General features: G+C 37.1%; 1 protein-coding gene across 1 annotated transcript in view; it reads right to left on the reverse strand.

Annotated features, from left to right (window-relative positions):
- OTOGL (otogelin like) overlaps positions 1-19409 on the reverse strand; it is a 92817-nt gene that overhangs the window by 28196 nt on the left and 45212 nt on the right. Inside the window, exons 26-36 of the mRNA XM_053943544.1 lie at positions 16161-16295; positions 15560-15706; positions 13778-13897; positions 11385-11501; positions 8483-8639; positions 7932-7958; positions 5645-5812; positions 3782-4060; positions 3047-3164; positions 1731-1810; positions 571-840 (exon numbers count right to left, since the gene is read on the reverse strand). Of these exons, the coding sequence (XP_053799519.1) occupies positions 571-840; positions 1731-1810; positions 3047-3164; positions 3782-4060; positions 5645-5812; positions 7932-7958; positions 8483-8639; positions 11385-11501; positions 13778-13897; positions 15560-15706; positions 16161-16295 (1618 nt within the window). The remainder of the gene's footprint in view (positions 1-570; positions 841-1730; positions 1811-3046; positions 3165-3781; positions 4061-5644; positions 5813-7931; positions 7959-8482; positions 8640-11384; positions 11502-13777; positions 13898-15559; positions 15707-16160; positions 16296-19409) is intronic.

The raw sequence follows: 19409 nt of genomic DNA on the forward strand, positions 1-19409 counted from the left end.
GAGGAGCAGTTGAAGCCAGTGCAGAACTGGGTGTTGGGTAAACTGCAGTTTGACTAATGCCAGACCTAGTTCTAACAGACAAAGTAGATATAGGAGAAGTAGATGTGTGTCCATTGTGAACCTAGAAGAAATACAGGTCTTGTGCAAGTTTCTCTGTCAGCCCTCAAGGCAGACAAAGACACTTAAGAGTGTATTTCTGCTCCCTTAGAATGACTTACTGAAGGACTCCTACTCTTCCCAATCCCTGCAGGCAGCTCAGAAGTGACCAAAGATATCTTGAAAGCTAAAGTTGTTAGTGCTGAGGAAGGTCGAACTGGTCCTAGCTGATGTGGTTTGAGTGAAAATGGAAATGGTGTTAATAATGCAGAATGTGTCGGACTAGGACTTGCACTGAGCAGGGCTGTTGGAGTTCTTATTGTAATGGGTAAAGTTATAGATGCATTAGAGCGGGCAGTACGTGATGTGACTGCTGAGGCTTGAAAAAGAATTGGAAATCTATTGAAGGGATGGGTTTGGAAAGGACAGAAGGGCTGGCTGTGCTGTGAAGTACATCAGAAGGCTCCACTGTACTTGGTAATGAAAATGTTGAATAGGTGGCTGCATTAGAAGCTTCCAATGAATAAAAGTCTGTAATGGACTGTGCCAACATATCCATTCCCCTTGAAGCTGTGTTTGCATTTATGGTTATTTTGTCTTTCACACCGATGAGAGTTGATTTGTTCCCTGAAGTAACAAATACAGGGAGTGTCTGAGGAAATCTCTCCGTGGTAGGACCCATGTGAGAGAGTAACAGTGAAGGCTTCAGTCTAATTTCTGATTTTGTAGGTGTCACAGGTATGCCTAAAAGGAAAAATGTGTGTTTAACTGTCTTTTATGGGTTATTAGTAAAGAAAAAAAATCTATCTCTACTCAAATCCCATTTAAATATTAGCAAATCAGATCTTGCCAATGGTTCCAGGTCATCTGATGACTTTGAGGAACTCAGCTGACTCAAAATGTTTTCTAATTTTCTCTGCAAATGAAGTAGTTAAATTTTTATTATTGGTGAAAACCTTTATTTTGCAGGGCAATTTCAAAGCAACAAGGCAATTCCATAGAAAATTCAGTAAATCCAAAATAGCAAAATATTTGAAATAAGTATATTACATCCTTAGAAGATATTATATGAGATAATTTTGTACTAGCAAATATCAAGCATAATGTATCTAATTCAAAATTTGTACAATAAAATAAGATACAGTATTAAAATTAAATTTGAATGTAAAAATAATACTTTATCCCACAGAATAAGGAAGTAATGTGGTATCTTTACACACCAGAAATTCTGAAATAGGTGAGCTGAATTTATTAGTGCTGTGTCATCCTCTAAAAAGACTGAACTTTTTGCTACAGCTCTATTTCTTTCCTTTGGAATCTCTCCTTTACAGATGTGTAATATACTAGCATTATATAGTGAAATATAGTTATTCTGAGTATAATATAATCGCAAAAGATTATCTATAACCCACTACTTGAGAAATATGAGAATTCAATGTAAAATATAACTTTTTGAATGCAGAAGCTGTAGTTTAGATGACTGGGAATGGAGTCTATGTCCCAGAGAAACAATCTTCAACAGAAATATGTTCTGAGAAAACATTTAATTTAAAAAAAAATTGCATTTTAATAATCCTTTCCTGGGATCTTGGAGTAATTTATAACAGTAGATAAACAGAATAAAGTATACTCACAGTCTTCTGGATAAACACATCTAAGTGTGATCTCATCAAGGATCATATTTTTCGGACAGTATGGCATGCATCCTTCAACCCTTTAAAATATTGTAAAGTCAATTCTAGAGCCACGGTAGAAGTATAAGTTAATTTTAAATTATTTTATTTTGGCTAAACAAACCTTTAGAATGTCCTATCAGAGTTCTGAGAACTTTCCAATGAAATCATGAACATAGCATTTTGAGCTATTTAAAAGCCAAAAAGTTATTGAGCAGCATAATTCTATTTCTAAACTGTTAATAATTATTTGCATAGGCTAATGAATATGATAGTTTTGGACCATTTTTCTTCCACAACCAGGTGGAAGTTTAGATCCCTAAACAGAAAGGTTTTTCACAGAATGATGAATTTGTCTACAAGAATTTTGTTTTATCCAGATGTGTTCATTTGAGATTTTAAAATATTTAGATTGACTCCATAAAGACTTTCTCTTGTGTCCTTTCAAAATAGGAGAATGCAGACAAGTCACTATATTCCCATGTCTTTTACATTCTTGGGGGACTTTTCAATAAGAAAATCATTACATTAACAACCAGTGTTCTCATAAGGAAAAAGCTAAGAATACCAACAGAGAAAATGAATCATATTAGTAGTATTACTAATCATAAATTGCATATGCCTAGGGAGTCTGAAATCTAAAATATCCTTTCTTTTCCACCACATTGTGCCCTGAGCTTTTAAGTATTTTTTCCTTTTAGTTTGCTGTGGTTTCATAGAGGCCAGGGGAGAACCACTGAGACAGGAAATCTGTTAGTAAATCCCAAGCTGTCATCACCCCTCTGAAATCTCTCCCTTCATGCCAATGGGCATCTCCCAGTATAAAAGTTCCTTCTTCTTACAGGAGAGGGCATATTCCTCCCTTACTATTGCTACAATTTTTGATCTCTGTCATATAAACACCAGAAAGATGTAGTCGTTTTAGCATCATGGTGTGCTGGTTCAGGATGCAACTATAAATCCACAAAAGGAAATAGCCTTCATTTAATTTAAAAGCTTTCTACTTAACCACTACCAGAAGCTAATCCTCTGGGTTAAATACAAACCCTCTTACTATGGTGCTGGAAAGAGCATCTAAATGGGAATACACACTGTGGGAAATGAGAGGCTTGGTACAAATGTTTTCATATGACTTATGAGAGTTTCTCATAAGGATGATATTGAAATCTGGATAGTAAAACTAAATGGATATTGCAGCAGCAGTGATCTTCAGAAAGCATATGGTATGCTTATTACAAAAACCAATACAGTAGCAATATGAGATTAATTTTACTTACAGAGGAAGAAATTTACATGCTATTCCCTCAGGATCACTACATGTCTTAAAACAAGGATTAGCACAAGATTCATATCGCCATTCACACATCCTTCTGTAAGGCACAGAAGCACTGAGTTCTGAGAAGGAAAGAAAGGAGTTTTTTATTGATTCAATAGTCAATAAACAATTTAAATTTACAACCTTTTCTATAACATACATTGGGATCTTCAGATAAATGAAAAATGAAAACCAAATAGACTAATTTTTCAGAACCTTCCAATAGGTGAGATTTTGTTCAGTTTTGAGTATTTTAAATTTGTTCAAGTTAAAAGGCACTTCAAGCTTTGACAATTAAAACAGCTATTCATTTTTACAATATACTCTGTTTTAAAACCTAAAAGATCAGTTAAACATATTGAAGATACTGTTGGTTGCAAATGCAATACAATTACCCAATTCATGTAAAAAAATAGATATCTATAGATTACTAATGAGATATTAACATACATTGTTTTGTGACTTGTCACTTTCATTTTGAAAGAGTAAGCCAATGAAAATGTAGTTCAAAGATAAAGTGACCGTTCTACCTGCAAAAGTTAGAAAATTATAGCATTTTGAGATGGAATGGAAGACAGACAGAAATTAAAAATAGGATAAAATATTTGCTACTATTGCTGATGAAATACAAGAAAGAAAATGCTCTGAAGGCAAGCAGAAAAAGAATGCTTATCCCCGTGGATTATGCAAAATTTACCTTCAATACTAAAGCTACTGAAATGTTTGAATTCTTCTGAACCATCATACTTTTCCACTTTAACACTGGATGAGGTGAGAATGATGAAAAAGCCTTTTTTACTGTGCAGCTCAAAGGCACTGAGCCCTGGACTCCAGAGACCCTGGTGGTGGAAGAAGGTGGCTCGTCTCTGAAAGGAGGCATTTGCCTGCCACTGCTCCAACCCAATGGTTTCATTGTCATGTACATACAGAAAGTAGTTTGGTCTTTCAGCAGATTCAAGGGAAACAAGAGACAGAGCTTCCATAGAAGAAAAAAAAATAATAAAAATGGTGAGATTTTCACAGAAAACAACTTATAATTGAGATTAAATCACATATATTGGCTGTTAAGTGGGACCTTTTAAAAACCGTCTTTTCACCAAAAAAAAAAAAAAAAAAAAAAAAAAAAAAAAAAAAAAATCAGCTTTATATTGCACAAAAGAGAGTTAGAAAAGCAGTGCAGGGTCTAAAAGAGACTTCAAATGATCATATAATCCAGAACCACTAGGGAACTTATCGGTTAGATCAAAATTGCATTTAGCTGACTGCTACTAGCCTTCAAAAATTATTCCTAAGCAGTCTCAGACTGGAACTTACATATCTTGGGAGTTTTTCTCAAGTTTGGACAAATGTCTGACAGCTTAGCAAAGCCAAAAATTCATTAGTAAATGATATCACATTGTAAGAACACTGACGTCATTTTTTTTTATATGCAATCATATCCAGAAATACTGTAAGAAAATCTATGGCCAAATAAGAGACTTGACCTCCATTTGTTCTACCCTTGCCACAAATCAAGAGTGAAAAAATTCTCTGAAAATGTAAGGCTTTATAAGAAGACTGACTTCATACGTGATTTTCAACTTGAATACGGTCTTGAAGTTCTTTAATCTACAAGAATATTATCTCATCCCTCATTTCCATATGAAAGTCATATGTACAAAGTACTACACAGATATAATGAATTATTTACTTCCACTTTACATGAGGATTTGACAAGACTGAATTAATTCTTCAGTTATATGTATTTTTCATTTCAAAATCACATCTAAAAACCTAATTTTCCCATGGCAAAAAACATTCAAATGTTTTAAACTTAGTTTGAAAATTTTCTATGGAGAGAGCCCTTCTTTATGTTGATTTTTGAGGGTTTGTGATTTTTTTCAGCACATTAAATTATTTGAGAAAGCAATGACAAAATCTTTATTGATTTAATTGGCACAATCTTCACATAAGTGAGGAAAGAAAAATATATACAGAAGGAAAAATATTTAAACAGATTTATTTGTGTTGTATAGTTTGGGTAAGTCTCTGATAAGTAAAACATAGAGTTTAGGATTAGCTGTTCACCTAAGAAATCACCTTCTATGTTGCACAGAGAAGAGGTTTGTTAACAATGCAGAAATAGATTGATCATTCTGAATTGCACATTATCTAGGTCAGGAAAAGTAAAAAATAAGGTGGAAACACATGGTAGAACCAATTTTACTGGAGACAAAAATGTCCTGCATTGACCTTAAGTGTTGATATTTGCTAGATACTTGTGAAAAATCCATCAGTTACCAGTTATACAAACTAATTGGATTTTTTCACAAAGTTACTCTATTCACTTCTATTTTGTAATATTTCTAAAATTACTTTTGAAAAGTCAACTTTAAAGCTGGATTTGAGGTTTCCAATATTAAAAAAAATTAAAGTCCCTCATTCATTTTGAAATTGGCCACTTATTCCAAAAATTAAAAATATCTAGACTACTTGAGGACATTTAGAAGATGCAGCAAAAATCATTCATATAGTTTGAGATATATATCTCACCATTAACAAAACTGCTGAGAACACTTACATAAATCTTTATCTTTGAAAAGACCTGGAGTTATCATGAAACTGCAAATTACATTTCCATGTGCTCCAGTTCTAGGTAAGGGAAATATCCTTCTGCTGGATATATTAGCCCCTATAATTGTGTCATTCACTCCAAAACTTGTCAAAATATAGGGTCCTTCACCAAGACCTACAGGAAGAAAAATCAAACAGAAAAAAAAAAAAATCATTGCATAATATACAAAACTTAAGTCTTAATTTTCCACTTGGTTCCACTTGGTAGAGGAAACATGCATAACTCTGTCCTTGACTTTAACCCTGGCAGGCAGCTAAGCACCACACACCTGGTCACTCACCACATACCTCACAAATGAATCAGTGGGGAAGAACTGAAGAAAACTCATGGGTGGACATAAAGACAGTTAAATTATGGTTTGGTTTGAGTTTTGTTTGTAGAGAAATAAGGAAAAGGAAAAGGAAACCAAAGAAAACAATTGAAAAAGAAAACAAAGCAAAGTGATGAAAAAGCCAAAATTCTTCACCATCAGCTGACCAACATCTAGACAAACCCTAAGCAATGCCAGTCCCAGAAAACTGCCCCTCCAACTTCTATTGCTGAACTCAACATCATGTGTTCTGCAACATCCCTCTTGTCAGCTAGAGTCAGTTGTCCCAACTCTGTTCCCTCTAACCTCCTGTGCAGCCCCAGCTTGCTTACTGATGGATCAATATGAGAACTGGAAAAAGCCTTAATCTACATAAGCAGTAGCTAAAACACCACTGTCATCAAAAATACAAAATATATTATTAAATTCATGTTAACTATGTGGAGAAAATTAGCCAAAACCAGTACTCCTTCCTACTTTTTCATTGAATCATAGAATAATTAAGGTCAGAAAAGACCTTTAAGACCACTACCATGATGTTCATCATTAAAGCCGTGTCCTCGGACCTTTTTGAGTAAGATAAAATTCCCTATTACAAACTAATTGTGGGAAGGTAGCTATACCTAGAAAGATCTACATGCTACTACAATAGTAGGCCATATTGGAGGAGAAAAAAATCACCTCTATAATGACCCTCATTATATGATGCAAGTCATTCTAGTCATCAAAAGGATACATTAAAAGTCAGATTCATTCATTCATTGTGATTAGTCATGTTTCCCTTTTCAACATCTATTGCTCCCTATAAAGTATGTGCACAGTATCCAAGTATTAGAGGGGATGACAGGAATTCATTCTGTTAAATTAATACCACTCTCATTCTAAGGTACTGTTCTTTTTACAGTAAGTATTGTGAGACTTGTGCACAAAATCCAATAACCTATCAATGTCCAAATATTGTAGGTCCCAGCTCTGAAATTTACAGTACAAACACAAGGAAAGGTCCTTCTAGAGCATCTCCCTGACTGCTACCATAAGTTGTAGGATGATGAAGCAATCCACACCCCCTACACTGAACATTATGAAGTTGTTAATGGAGACATTAGGGATTACTAGGATCATTCAACAAAGCTGGGCCACTAACCTTCACTCATTAAAAATAAAAGTAATTTTAAAACTATATACATCAAGTCAAAGAAAAAGTGTTGCATCCGGTTTGGGTTCAAATTAGGGGTTCTGATCTTTGTTAAGTTTGCCGGTTCTGTGTACACTCGTGCATCCCGCGGGTTTCCCACCCACCCCCCCCGCCCCGCCCCGCCCCGCCCCGTTGTTAGCTCCAGGCTGCCTGCCATTGGAGTTTCCCCCTGTCACTCTTGTAACCACTCCCCCGTCCGATCCCGGCAACTCCGTGCTCGTCACCCCATTCCCATGGTCTCACTGGCCCCGAAGACCCATGTCTGCCCCCGTCATGTTCCTGTTGGCTGCTGTGGCACACGTCACCGCCACGGCGTCTGTATTCATTGGGCGAGAAGATTCCTGCTCTCCCTGTCCCACCCCTGTATCATCCCGCTCCCTCCCAGCCTCGGGGCCAGATTTGTCCAAGCGAAGGTGGGAGCGGGCTGCATCTTCTCCATCGTGGCTCTCGCGGCCAATAAAGCATCCAGCTGCCACGTGGATGGATTTGGATGAATTCCTGCCTCTTTGTTTCTTCCCTCGCACCGACAGCAACGCATGGCCAGCCCACCCTGGGGTGCAGCTGCAGAAGCACCTGGAAGTAGTGGCAAACACCGACCCTGACGAGAAGCCGAGGCGCCTAAGCCAGGTGCTCAGGAGCCGACCAGGGCTGAGAAAAGTAACGCACAGCCGCTAAAAAGCCCATAAATTAACTGAGTTTTTTAAACAAGAATATCAAATAGTACATACCTTGGTTGTAATATTCGCAGTCATAAGCTAAAAGAAAAAGAAAACAAGCATATTATTATTGCTGTTATTATTACTATTACTGTTATTACAAAGTAACAAGAGAATCCATGTATCTCTGCATCCTAAATATGTAAAGCTCATTTCAGGAGAGGAAGTTTCATGTCCCACAAGATATTTCAGTCAGGGATTTTATTTTCTTAGACTTTCATCCAGTGACCTGAAGCAGGAATTAGTATACAGCTAAGAACCCTTCTTGCTGTCAGTGAAAAGAACAGACTGGGTCTCTTTGGAGTCCTACACAAAAAAACTGGACATCCACCAGTGCCTTTCCCACAGTCTCTGCACTAACACACCCTAAGCACAGCCAGCCCTTTTCAGCAAGACAGTGAATTAGGGTGTATAAGGATGACACACCTAACACAGAGACAGCTTGAGAGATGTAAACTATGTTTATTATCCACCCGCTTCTGTCGTATTTGTATAATTAGGCAGCAAAAAGTCAGAGATGCCTGTGAGATGAGCTCTGGAGCATGGCCAGCCCAGGTACATACCACAGAGCAAAGGAGATCGCCAGTGAATCGCTGCTCCTTGCTGGCAGCACTTGTGGGCATAAGCTGCAATACTGGTACACAAACACTCACAGTCCCCACCAAGATTGCAGTTGCATGTATCTGTGTGACAATTTTTGATAAAAGAAGTCACATCAATCTGAGGGGCGGAAAAAACAAAAACAGGTGACTTAATTGCATGAGCTGTACAAATTCCAGTTGCAGCAGGAGTTTTACTTCTGGACTGACTGAAAAATTTAAACACAAAAATAAAATATTTTCCAAAGGTATTTGGGCATATTCCTACACAAAATATACACTTCAAATGATCAGCTTATACCTAAGTTAAAAGTAAAAAAAAAAAAATTCAATCAGTGATTAATAACAAGCATGCTTGTCCACACACTCACTGTTCATAGATTTTAAAGAATTATTGAAGCTGGCAGTTCTGTTTTCATAAGGCAAATACTGCCATCTGTAGTCATCCTGTCAGTTTTGCATGAACAACAACAAAATCAGAGGTGTGACTCTGATTACCAAGTAATTAAAGTAATCATTTATACAGGGGGGGTTTTCCAGGGGAAGAAAGCTTAAGACCACTGGTGAAATTGTGCAGAAAAAAAAAAAAAACATTTCTGCACTTATCAAGATTTTAATACAATTTGCCCACAAAACTTCATTACATCAGAAACCCATGTTCTTTAAAATCTATCAGAATATTTCATGCTTTTGCATGATACACTATTTCTTGAGTTTAAATCCTCTTTTTTGTAATGTTGAGCAACATTTCCAAAACAATGTTCTTACTCAACACATGGACTGTTTAAAGCAATGCTTTCCTTCAGTTTAGTCTCTGGTCTAGCTCAGCTGTAAAGCACTCAAATGGCACACGTCAGATTACAGAAATACCACCACAGTAACAAAGCAGTACTTATCTATCACAAAGACAGCTTCTCAGCTGGCAGTTGCTAGAAGCTGGCAGGGACTGGATCAAGGGCAGAGAGATGTTATTGTTCTTTCATTCTTTTTCTTGTTTTGAAAACAGGGATACCACTGGGGATGTGGGGGACACACATGAGAACTAGTTCCATTGAAAGTGACAGTAGTAGCTTTGTAGAAATCACCTAACAGCAAACTGGTGCCATATATCTCAATCTGTCTCTCATGCCTGCAGAACAGCATCTCTCCATAGGTCAGCAATATCCTGTTCTTGTGACAAACTGGGAGCATTGGGCCAAAGTTCCTGCTGAGTTCAGGAATTAGGAAGACCCTTTTTTCTCTGTGGTCAGGTTCCTCACACTCTGCTGAATTCAGTCCTTATCTGGGCAACTACAATCCAGTTGCTGCCAGCCAGAGATGCAAGATTTTGCCTCCCTGGAAACTGGCATTGCAGCCTGAGTTGAACTGCAAGGCCGCCTGTCCCACAGACCGGAGCTTGCCTGCATGCACTGCAGGATCTTCCACCCACATAGCAGGAGAAACAGTAAGCACGTTGGAAACCCCCATCTATGTTTTCTGTTGTTTCCATGCCCCCAGTGTCAGCCTCTGCTTGGGCTTTTTTCTTGGCACCCTGCTCCCCACCCCGCAGTCAGCTGTGCATGCCCTTGATAGGAGGTCACTGTACATTACATTTGCAGGAGCTGTACTTTCACGTGCTAATTAATAGGTTCTAAAAACGCATGAAAGATGTTACTCTCCCATACAAGATAGATGCATACGTGTGGAAATACACGACTACTAATTAAATTACATGTTCCTGGCATACATTTTTTAACATAATTATGCTAAATTTCTGGCATAATATTTGCAAATTCTAACCACAACATGGATAAGATATAGAAAATGAACATTCAAGAGAAAAGATCTTTCTAAGTTGTTATAATAATGAAGTTTCTTAAAGACTCTCAAAAGTTCTATTTTTATTTATTATTTGCCACTTCCAAAATACACTCATCACTATGTTCTCAAGCACATGCTCAAAAAATTCTTTACATAGTAAGTTAAGTCAACGTTAATAAATCTCTTGGGTTAAACTACTGCAACCTCCTTCACAGGCAAATTCCTAACCATGTTGATATCCAGCTTCGGTTCTGAAAGTCAGGAGGTTCAGCTGAGACAGCTAATGATCTCATTTAGTATTAATACTCATTAAGAAATTAAGAGACTGAGATGAAATGTCATAGTGGTTCTTGCTTGTTCAAGTGTAAAGAAGCACCTAAATAGGAAGTTAAAATTAGAAATAGGGAAAATGTATAAAGCATGTCTTGCATTGATAATGGGTGGATTAAAATGGAATAAAAGATTACCACACAAAATAGTGTTGTCCCTGTCTTGTCTAGGCTGAACTGAAGGACATTCTTGTAACTCTTTTAACTCATACTCAGCCAGGTATTGGGAAAACAAGGATACCAAACCTCAGAGTTTTGATAAAACCAGACAATAAGCTGCCAAACAATGAAAAATACCAATAGCTCGAAAGCAGAAATCTTGCTCTCTCATATTTCTTTCTATATAAACCAGGACACAACAAAATAAAAGCATTTGAACTAAGCTGTAGGTGCATGGCACATACACATACTTTAGAATCCCTCAATTCATATACATTTACAATTTGTAAAACTTAGCTACCTATATAGACAAAAGGTATAAATAAAACCTAAAGAGGCTAGAACCTTGATTATTCAGTAGATTAACTCACAACTCTGTTACCACTTTTATGTTTAGATTCCAGTCTTGAAAGGAACAAGGAGCTCTGCACAGATATAGCCCACCCAAACAGAGATACTTGCGCAGCTTTACTCTGTATCCTCACATTCAGACAGTCTGAGGGTACTGGCAAGAAGAAATTAATTACTAGAATTTTATTATTTTCATGAGAGCAATCTTGGATATTTAATAAACTTACCACATTGCGACAAGGTGCAAAAAGATCACTGTATAAAATTGAGCATTCTTTTTTTGCATAAGGGAACTTGCTCTGATGTACTTCACATGGTCTCAGTGTTTCATTTGGACTCTTGCACTTGAAAACAAGCAAAAAACCCACAAATGTTTTATAGATAGGTGTGTTTATCACAGACTCAGGTACACCATAGTATCATATAATTCAATTCTTTCATAATCAGAAAATAAAAAATTTCAATTCTATCTTCTTCATCTTCTTTCCTTGATTTGTTTTTATAATTGAAAATATTTGCACCAAAAAAGAATCTTTTTGTTTTGTTCTAAAGCACTAAAATGTTCCTGCTGTCTGCTCAGTGCATAAAGACAAAATGTTTTCTTTGTGACACATTATAATCATTACCAGAGCAACCAACTGTAACATCACAAACAAATACGTGGTCCAAATCCATCCTGGGTGGTTTTCACTGACTTTAAATGGAGTCATACTACAGATGGCTTTAACCCTGTAAGTTCAAATAAAGAAGCAGTGGTAGGAAGGGAGCAACTCATTAAAATATAGAGTCAAAGATCATCATGATAACTCAAAAATGGGTGAGATACAACTACATCACTTATAGGATCTCTTAAAAAAAAAAAAAAAAGACAAAAAAGAACCGAATAATATAGGAAAGGGACACAGCTCAGAGAACACGAGCTCATCTGAAACCATGCTGTGTTTGTGCTGCAGGCAAGGTGGGTGTAATGCACCAGGAGGGTGTGATAATGAATGCATAGGCATCTTTGGGGTGTCCCACAGCAGCCTTAGCTGCAGTGCGGTCACCCACCTATGCTGGCCTCCTGTGCAGGTGCTCAGACACTGCTGTGAGGATATGTGCTGCCACTCCCAGGAAGGAGAAGCCTTGGAAGCATCTCCTGCTTCACAGTGCTAATACAAGCACATTTCCCAGTAGCAGAGCTGGGTTCTAGGCCTCCAGCTATCAAATATTCCTTTAAAGTATTTAGATTTTTCAGAAATGGTGACCAGGATACATCTTTACAATAGGCCAAAGGTCCTTTCTGAAAAAATCCTGAAGGTCTACTGCAGGGGCAGATGAACTGTCAGGTCTTTCTGAGCACAGCCAACCAGCAAGACCAAGGCTGAACTTACATCCTGAGTGCTTTGGCAGACATAGAGATCAGGAGATGACATGAGATTTTACAGATATGTATCTCCACCAAAAATTAAGGTGCAAGTCTGAGATGCATAAGCAAAAGTTATAAAATCCAACAAGTTAATGTGCTATACAAACATTATACACCTTTTTAAGGGAGCCACTGAATTGATAAAGTGAAAAAGAAAAATTCATAACTTGATATAAAGTATTCACACATTTGTTTATGTAGGGCTTTCTAGATGAGCAATATAACTCTACACATTTGCCTTGCTTGCTTATGAAATGTAAATATTTTATATAGAATAAAATATATCCGAAGGGAGATATTGAGGCAGAGGAGCCTCAAAATCTTTATTCCAAAGCATTCTTCCATGAGGTGAGAGATATTTAGTCAATCTCCTACTGTGTCAAGGAGAGAACAGATTAAAAACTGGTCCTGACAGACATCCAAAGGGAATGTGTTACAAATAATGATTTTTCAGGAGGCCCACAAGGCTATAAAACTTTACATCTTCTCAGCATAAATTAATGAAATACCTATTCTCCTGTGTTATAAACCAGAGCTGCACCATAAATGTGTGTGTTATAAACCATTTATAACACCAAATGGTGTTATATAACACCAAATGGTGTTATAAATAATTCACTCCCTACAGTATCCTCCTACCTTCTCCTCAGAAACCACATTTCCATACTGGGTTGTGCCTGTTGCTGTTCTGAGCCTTTTCTGCCCATCCCTTCGCCACCTCAACTTTGTCAGTTTATTCTGTTTACAAAGTGCCACTAAAACAAATCTTCATTTCAGTTTCAGTATTCAGAAAGAAACTCTTCCAGGCCTCTTTTTTCCAGCATTCAGATTCTGTTTACTTTCATTATCCTGATGCCTCCAACATCAGAGAAATTACACTTGTTTTTAAAATTGGGATGAATCAAAAATACCAGAAGCAGTGTACCCAGCCTTGTAGAACACTGAAATGCAGACAGCTATAATTGTCTTACACAGGGGAAAACATATCCTTCCCTAAAGAGATTATTTGGTATCATTTAAATTCCGTATCTGTTTGCTATGACATATATTATTAACACATTTCATATCTACAAACACAAAAATTAAAATATCCTCTTATACACTGACCATAATTTTAGAAAATACCTGTACATCATGTGTTTATAATGTATTTATTTACAAATTAAAATTATAATCTTTTTTCTCTACATTTTTATTGGACATGGGACTTACCTGTCCTAATACCCAGCTGTCTCCAAACACCTGTGCATTTCTCACCTCCATGTTGTTTGATGTAGTCAGATCATTTGAAGTATATTTGTCAAAATTTCCACACAAGCCTGCTAGTTTACCCTGAAAGAAAAAAGAAGTTTTTTCCATAAACTTACAGGCAATTATTGGCACAAATGACACACATGGAATATAAAAATTTTTAAGTAAAAACCGTGAATGTAAATCTGACTTATCCTTTGAGAATATCTGACCCTCTGCTATGCCTGCAGTACCATGTTGTAAATATCTTTTAACAGAAACCAGTGATTTTCTTCTTATTTTCCAGAACTTCTTGTTACTGCCTGCCTGTGAAAATGGACTGGAATCTAGTAATATTTTTTTTTCTGAAAGCTCAGTAGTGATTCCAGTCCAGAAGTCAAAAGTTCAGGTGAATTATTTCATGATTGTGAAGCCTGACTAGTTGTTGTCATTAAAACTTGCTGCCTCTAATTTTAGTTCACAATAGCTAGAACATTTGTAATAGCAATTATAAAAGAGACAGCTGCAACTTTGTTTCCTTGGGCATATGCTGCTGATGGAAAAACTATGTATATGTGCACACATATATAAATATATAGGAAAACAGACATTCCTGCACAACAATAAAAAGTAGAGTTGGATTTTTAGGGTGTAGTGGCTCACACTAATGAGTTCTTTTTTCTTAAGGTCTGCTGCAGACATCTTACTGAACTGGAGCCTCTGGAAGAAACAGTCATTTGAAAGAGAAAGAACTGGAAGTATTTGTATTCCTAAATCCAACCTGTAGAAGTCAGCTCCCTGCTAACTTACTCAAAAACAGAAGACCTTTTTTTTTTCTCTATGTGTATTGATGGTTGATAAATCAACTTGTAGGTGAATTAAGTATTTTATGGCTATTTGGACAGAAGCCTATAATAATTTTGCTTTAAAACTACATTAAATGGTCATTATAGCTTTGACTTACACTTCAAAAAACCTGATACTGTATTCTAGCCTAGCAAGCTTTTTTCTTTTATTGAATAAGCCCCATCTTCATACATGTGTTCATGTTTGAAACAAAGAGTAATGTAATTCTGAATTGCACTGATATGGTTACTCTGCCAGCACCCAATGACTGCGTTTCAGAAACACAAAGGTAGATAATGATACAGGAATGGAAAAAAAAAGAGCAATTGGAAAAAATGGAGCCTTGAATTCTTCTTTGCATCATTACTGAATCCTGTCACAATATATTCATTAGGTTTAAATGTAAGTTTTTTTCTAGCTCTTTTTCCGCATTTTGTCTTTTTAAATTAAAGCCAACATGTGACTCTTATCTGTTCGTCTCAGAAGCCTCTACTACATCCCAGGTTGCAGTTCCAATATCAGTCTAATGCAATCTGTACTGCAAACTTGCCATCTTCTATGTCACTAGGCACGGAAGCGTCTTTTACATTGACTTTAGCCAGTGAAAACATGCAGTGATCTGGGTAACTCAGAAATTACCCCTCCCTTCCAGCCCCCAAAGTATCTCTGAGTCAGAGCTGAATCACTGCATATCTCCAAGGCTGCAGTGTATCGAGCAACAGAGTGAGCATACATGTAGAAACCACTCCTTCTTTCTCCATCTCTTCTTACCTGGGAAATACTAGCAGCTGAGCAAGCTATATCACTGGGAAAGCTAGTGATTTTCTTGAAGAAAAGACTATCACAGTTATTCAATAAAAGATCACATTAGCAATATAGAGAACCCACACAAAATCTTGGGTTTATATTTCAGCTCACCTTCCACTGAGGTCCAACTTTTACATGCATCATTGTCTTCTTATCCCACAGAATTGTAATGTCCTGTTCTGGAAAGTGTATCACAGTATAATATCCAGCCTTCCAGAGCTGATAGTTAGATTTGTTTTCTTGAGCCCCTAGGGTCTTCTGACACAAATGAATATTTATTAAGATCTACTAAAGTAATGCTACCACATAATAGCAGAGTATATATTGAAGAATACTTTAGCATATAGCTGAATCAATAATATTAGTAGAACTGTTGTTTACTACTTTGATATTTTGTCTTTTCAGTCATTGAAGTTTGCTTCATACTTTGGTTTCTCTTTCTAAATCAACTGGAAAGAAACTCATAAATGCCAGTATATTGCAACTCCTTGAGACTTTTGGGCAATCTTCTTTGTATGACAAGTACAACTTGAAATAAAAATGTGTGGGGGAAAAAAGTGTGTTCTGGGACCTGCTGCTTTATCCAGGCCTAGACACTTGTACTACATTAACTCAGACTGAGAGATGCTTTCCAAAAACATGCTCCTTTACAGCTGTAAATTTGCAGTGCTTATCTTAAAGGGCAACCAAAAAAGGAAAGAAAATAACTAACCTGCTTCTCAGAAGGTTCATTAAAATAAATCTCAGTGTCTCCAACAGTGATGAAAACATTCTTTGAGCAAACAATATCATTGTCAAAGCACTTTTTGTTCTGAGCAATTATAGATATATTTGAGTTATCTGTGCTCTGCAACATTAAGAAGAAATCATTTTACTTATATATTCAATTGCATTTCAGATTTATTCTATGCTTACCATCACAAAACAAAAATGGATACTTTAGAATTTACACACATTTGAAATTAAATTTAAGCAAGTTACCAAATCAGGAAATGCATTTTTAAATTCAAAATTGAACCCACAAACTTTGGAATTAAATTCAAGGAGCCATTATGTACAGCTGTGTCTCCTCTTGCTGAAGACTTTACTCAGAGGATCAGGCTACCCCTAAAATAAGAGTCTGGTTTAGGCTTTTAAAATATGCTTATAGTTGGAATCTAATATTTACAGCACAGTGTGGTTGTTGAAATTGAGACATGCTATAAAAAGAGCGTTATTTTTAAACCAAGGTACATGAGATCAAGCTGTTTTCATGTTTCTAAAACCAAGAAACCTTCCTTCCATCTGTCAGTAATAGATTGAACAGTTTCTGTGCCACCACACATCAAAATTCACAAAACCATTAGTCATACTCAATGTTATTGGAGGGGGTAAAGATTTCTGCCAATATTTTTGTTTGTAGGGTGGGGTTATATTAACATTTAGAAGATTTGAATACTTTGTTGTTCTGATTTAGTGGTGTTTTAGTACTTCAAACTTAAATGTACTGCCTTCCCAATCTCATATCTTTTGGCTCTGCAGCCCATTCATTACTTTTGGCATTCTAGGCACAAAAAAAATCACCTTTGCACCTTGGCTCAGCACGCCTGTTTATTCATCTACAGCTTCTGTGGTTCTTCTGTATCCTGAGGGAAACACACCTGCACCTTGTAATTCCCCGTGCTAAGATTTTACTTTAACGAGGGGGATGAACTGTCTTTTCAGTTGCTAACACTACCACCAAAAAATAATGAAGTTGAGTTATTCCTATTATTTCCTATTTTAATTTGCTTTCCTGTTCTTTTCTGTACCTATCCTTGCAAATCAACAAGCAGCCATAACTATAGAAATTACTTGAGAAAGTTAACTTCATAACATTAATATGAGCCACTGTTAATATTAATATGAGACACTGTTTCTGAATCTGGTTCAATTTTTGAGTAAATTCAGTCATGCATCAGAAACCTGAGACAGACATGAAATAAAAATCTTGGAAGTGGCAAGTAATACCCACTGACTAATTTAATCTCATATGGGACACTTGGGTAGTGCTGGGAACAAAACTGTTCTCTTTTTGCTAAAACTCTTTTGGCTCCCACCCTCTTTTGAACATACTCTCTGAGACTATGATTAGATGAAACTAATTGGAGGTGCTAATGGGCATGGTGTGCAAGATGGAAATAGTGGCTCTCAGTATCTCCCCAGTCCTGGGAGCTACTCTTGGCTCCCAGCAATGCTGGGAGCATTGAAGAGCTCCACTTGGCCACAACAGGAGGCATGTCTCGCCTTGGTATCTGCCCACAGCATCTCCCCCCAGAGCTTTGCTCCCTCCTGTGGTCAATGTACCACTGCCTTGCTCAGTGTACCCCTGAAAGTTGCTGGCTACTCACTCCTAACTATTTCTTGCCTGTCTCACATTTGTACCCTTATTTATTCTGTGCTCATCAGAATTCAAGAATTTAAAAAATCAGTAATTTCTCCTCATCAGTGAGAAATACTGCATGCAGAAAACATAGGTTCTATAGGAAGCAGTTTGTGTATTTTTTTCTTAGTAAAAGTCAAAAGTCATTTTTTCGTAGTAAAAGTCACCAAACCCTTTAAAGAACACTTTCAATCTAAAATCAAAACCAAACCCAACCCCAGATGATGGAAAGTATAGAGGTATTTTTTTGCTGCACAGAGGAGGTGCTACTGTTTTGCTACCCTTAGTCTAGTATGACCCCCAAGCCAGAGGATGCTGCTACCTGGCATAGAAAACACTACAGCAAGCAAGTGCTTGTGAATGTGATGAGCACAAGTTGTGGGAGACTGCCTGCAAGCCCTATGTTACCCTAATGCCAGGGCTTAGGAAACAGATGGTACTTGCCAGCAGTTAGCTTGGAAGGCAGCACTTAGAGTGGGTAAAGTTATTCACTAACTGCTTAGTGGTAAGGGGGTGTAGGAAATCAGATCTCCATGATTTAGGAAGGGAACTCAGCTTAAAAGTATCAAAAGCTTCAAGGTAAAGTTCATCTGTTCCATTCTGTTGTAAAGTTGTGTTAGGTTGCAGACAAAATAAAATTGGTCACTACCTTATTGGGAAATACACTATGTTTTAATTAAACCAAGCCTGCTGCTGGAGTGAGTACCAATTATTCCTCTCCATGTCAGATAACAACCCAGAGCATTTTTTGATTTATTGGATGTGATGTGGTAAATTAAAAAAAGAGACAATCTCATTAGTTTGGTAGATAGGATGCAAGCTGATACATTCTGCGCTGGGCAACTGAAAAGTGAGAAAAGGAGTTACTCCCCACCACGGCTCAGTGCAGAGAAGGATTTGCTTGCAGTCTCTGGGTCTATTTGATGCCTAGGGCATTGTGGGATCTTTTCATTGCACAGGTCACTCCTCTTCTGTTAGCTTAGCCTCAGCAAAAAGGGACACTCTGAGTTAATAGGGAAGTAATGTCTTCCCTGTAAGAAAAGAAATTAAGATCTTGATTTTAAATAAGGATAGTTAAATCAGGCTAATTATCCCACAGTAAAAACACACCTTTTTTGGCAATGAAGACAAGTCCTTGAGGCAGCAGTGGGTAGCTACATTTGCTATGCTAACTGAAGCTGCTGCTTGTGCCTTCTGACAGTCCAGGCCAATCCCTTCAACTGAACAGCATCAACATACTCAAGTCAGAAGTTTTTGTGTATGGTTGGGATTTGAGCCAAGAGCACAAACTGAGTTATATTTCAAGTTAACTCAGCAGTACAGAGAAGCCTGGAGCCAGGAAGTGTTTTGCGGACCAAAGCCAGAACAAGGAGTCCTGAAGACATGTGAAGTACTTCCTTACTTGTAGGACTGCATAATGGTGTTAAATTACTAGAAATTATGCAGGATGGATATGCAGAGAGACTGTGCTAGTAGTTCAATAGAGTCATGAGCAAATCACACTTTTAAGAAAAAAGGGCTTTGTATTAAATCCTGAATCTTCTATGCTTTCTCTTTTTC

The sequence above is a fragment of the Vidua chalybeata genome, chromosome 5 (genome assembly GCF_026979565.1).
Source record: "Vidua chalybeata isolate OUT-0048 chromosome 5, bVidCha1 merged haplotype, whole genome shotgun sequence".
NCBI lineage: Eukaryota > Metazoa > Chordata > Aves > Passeriformes > Viduidae > Vidua > Vidua chalybeata.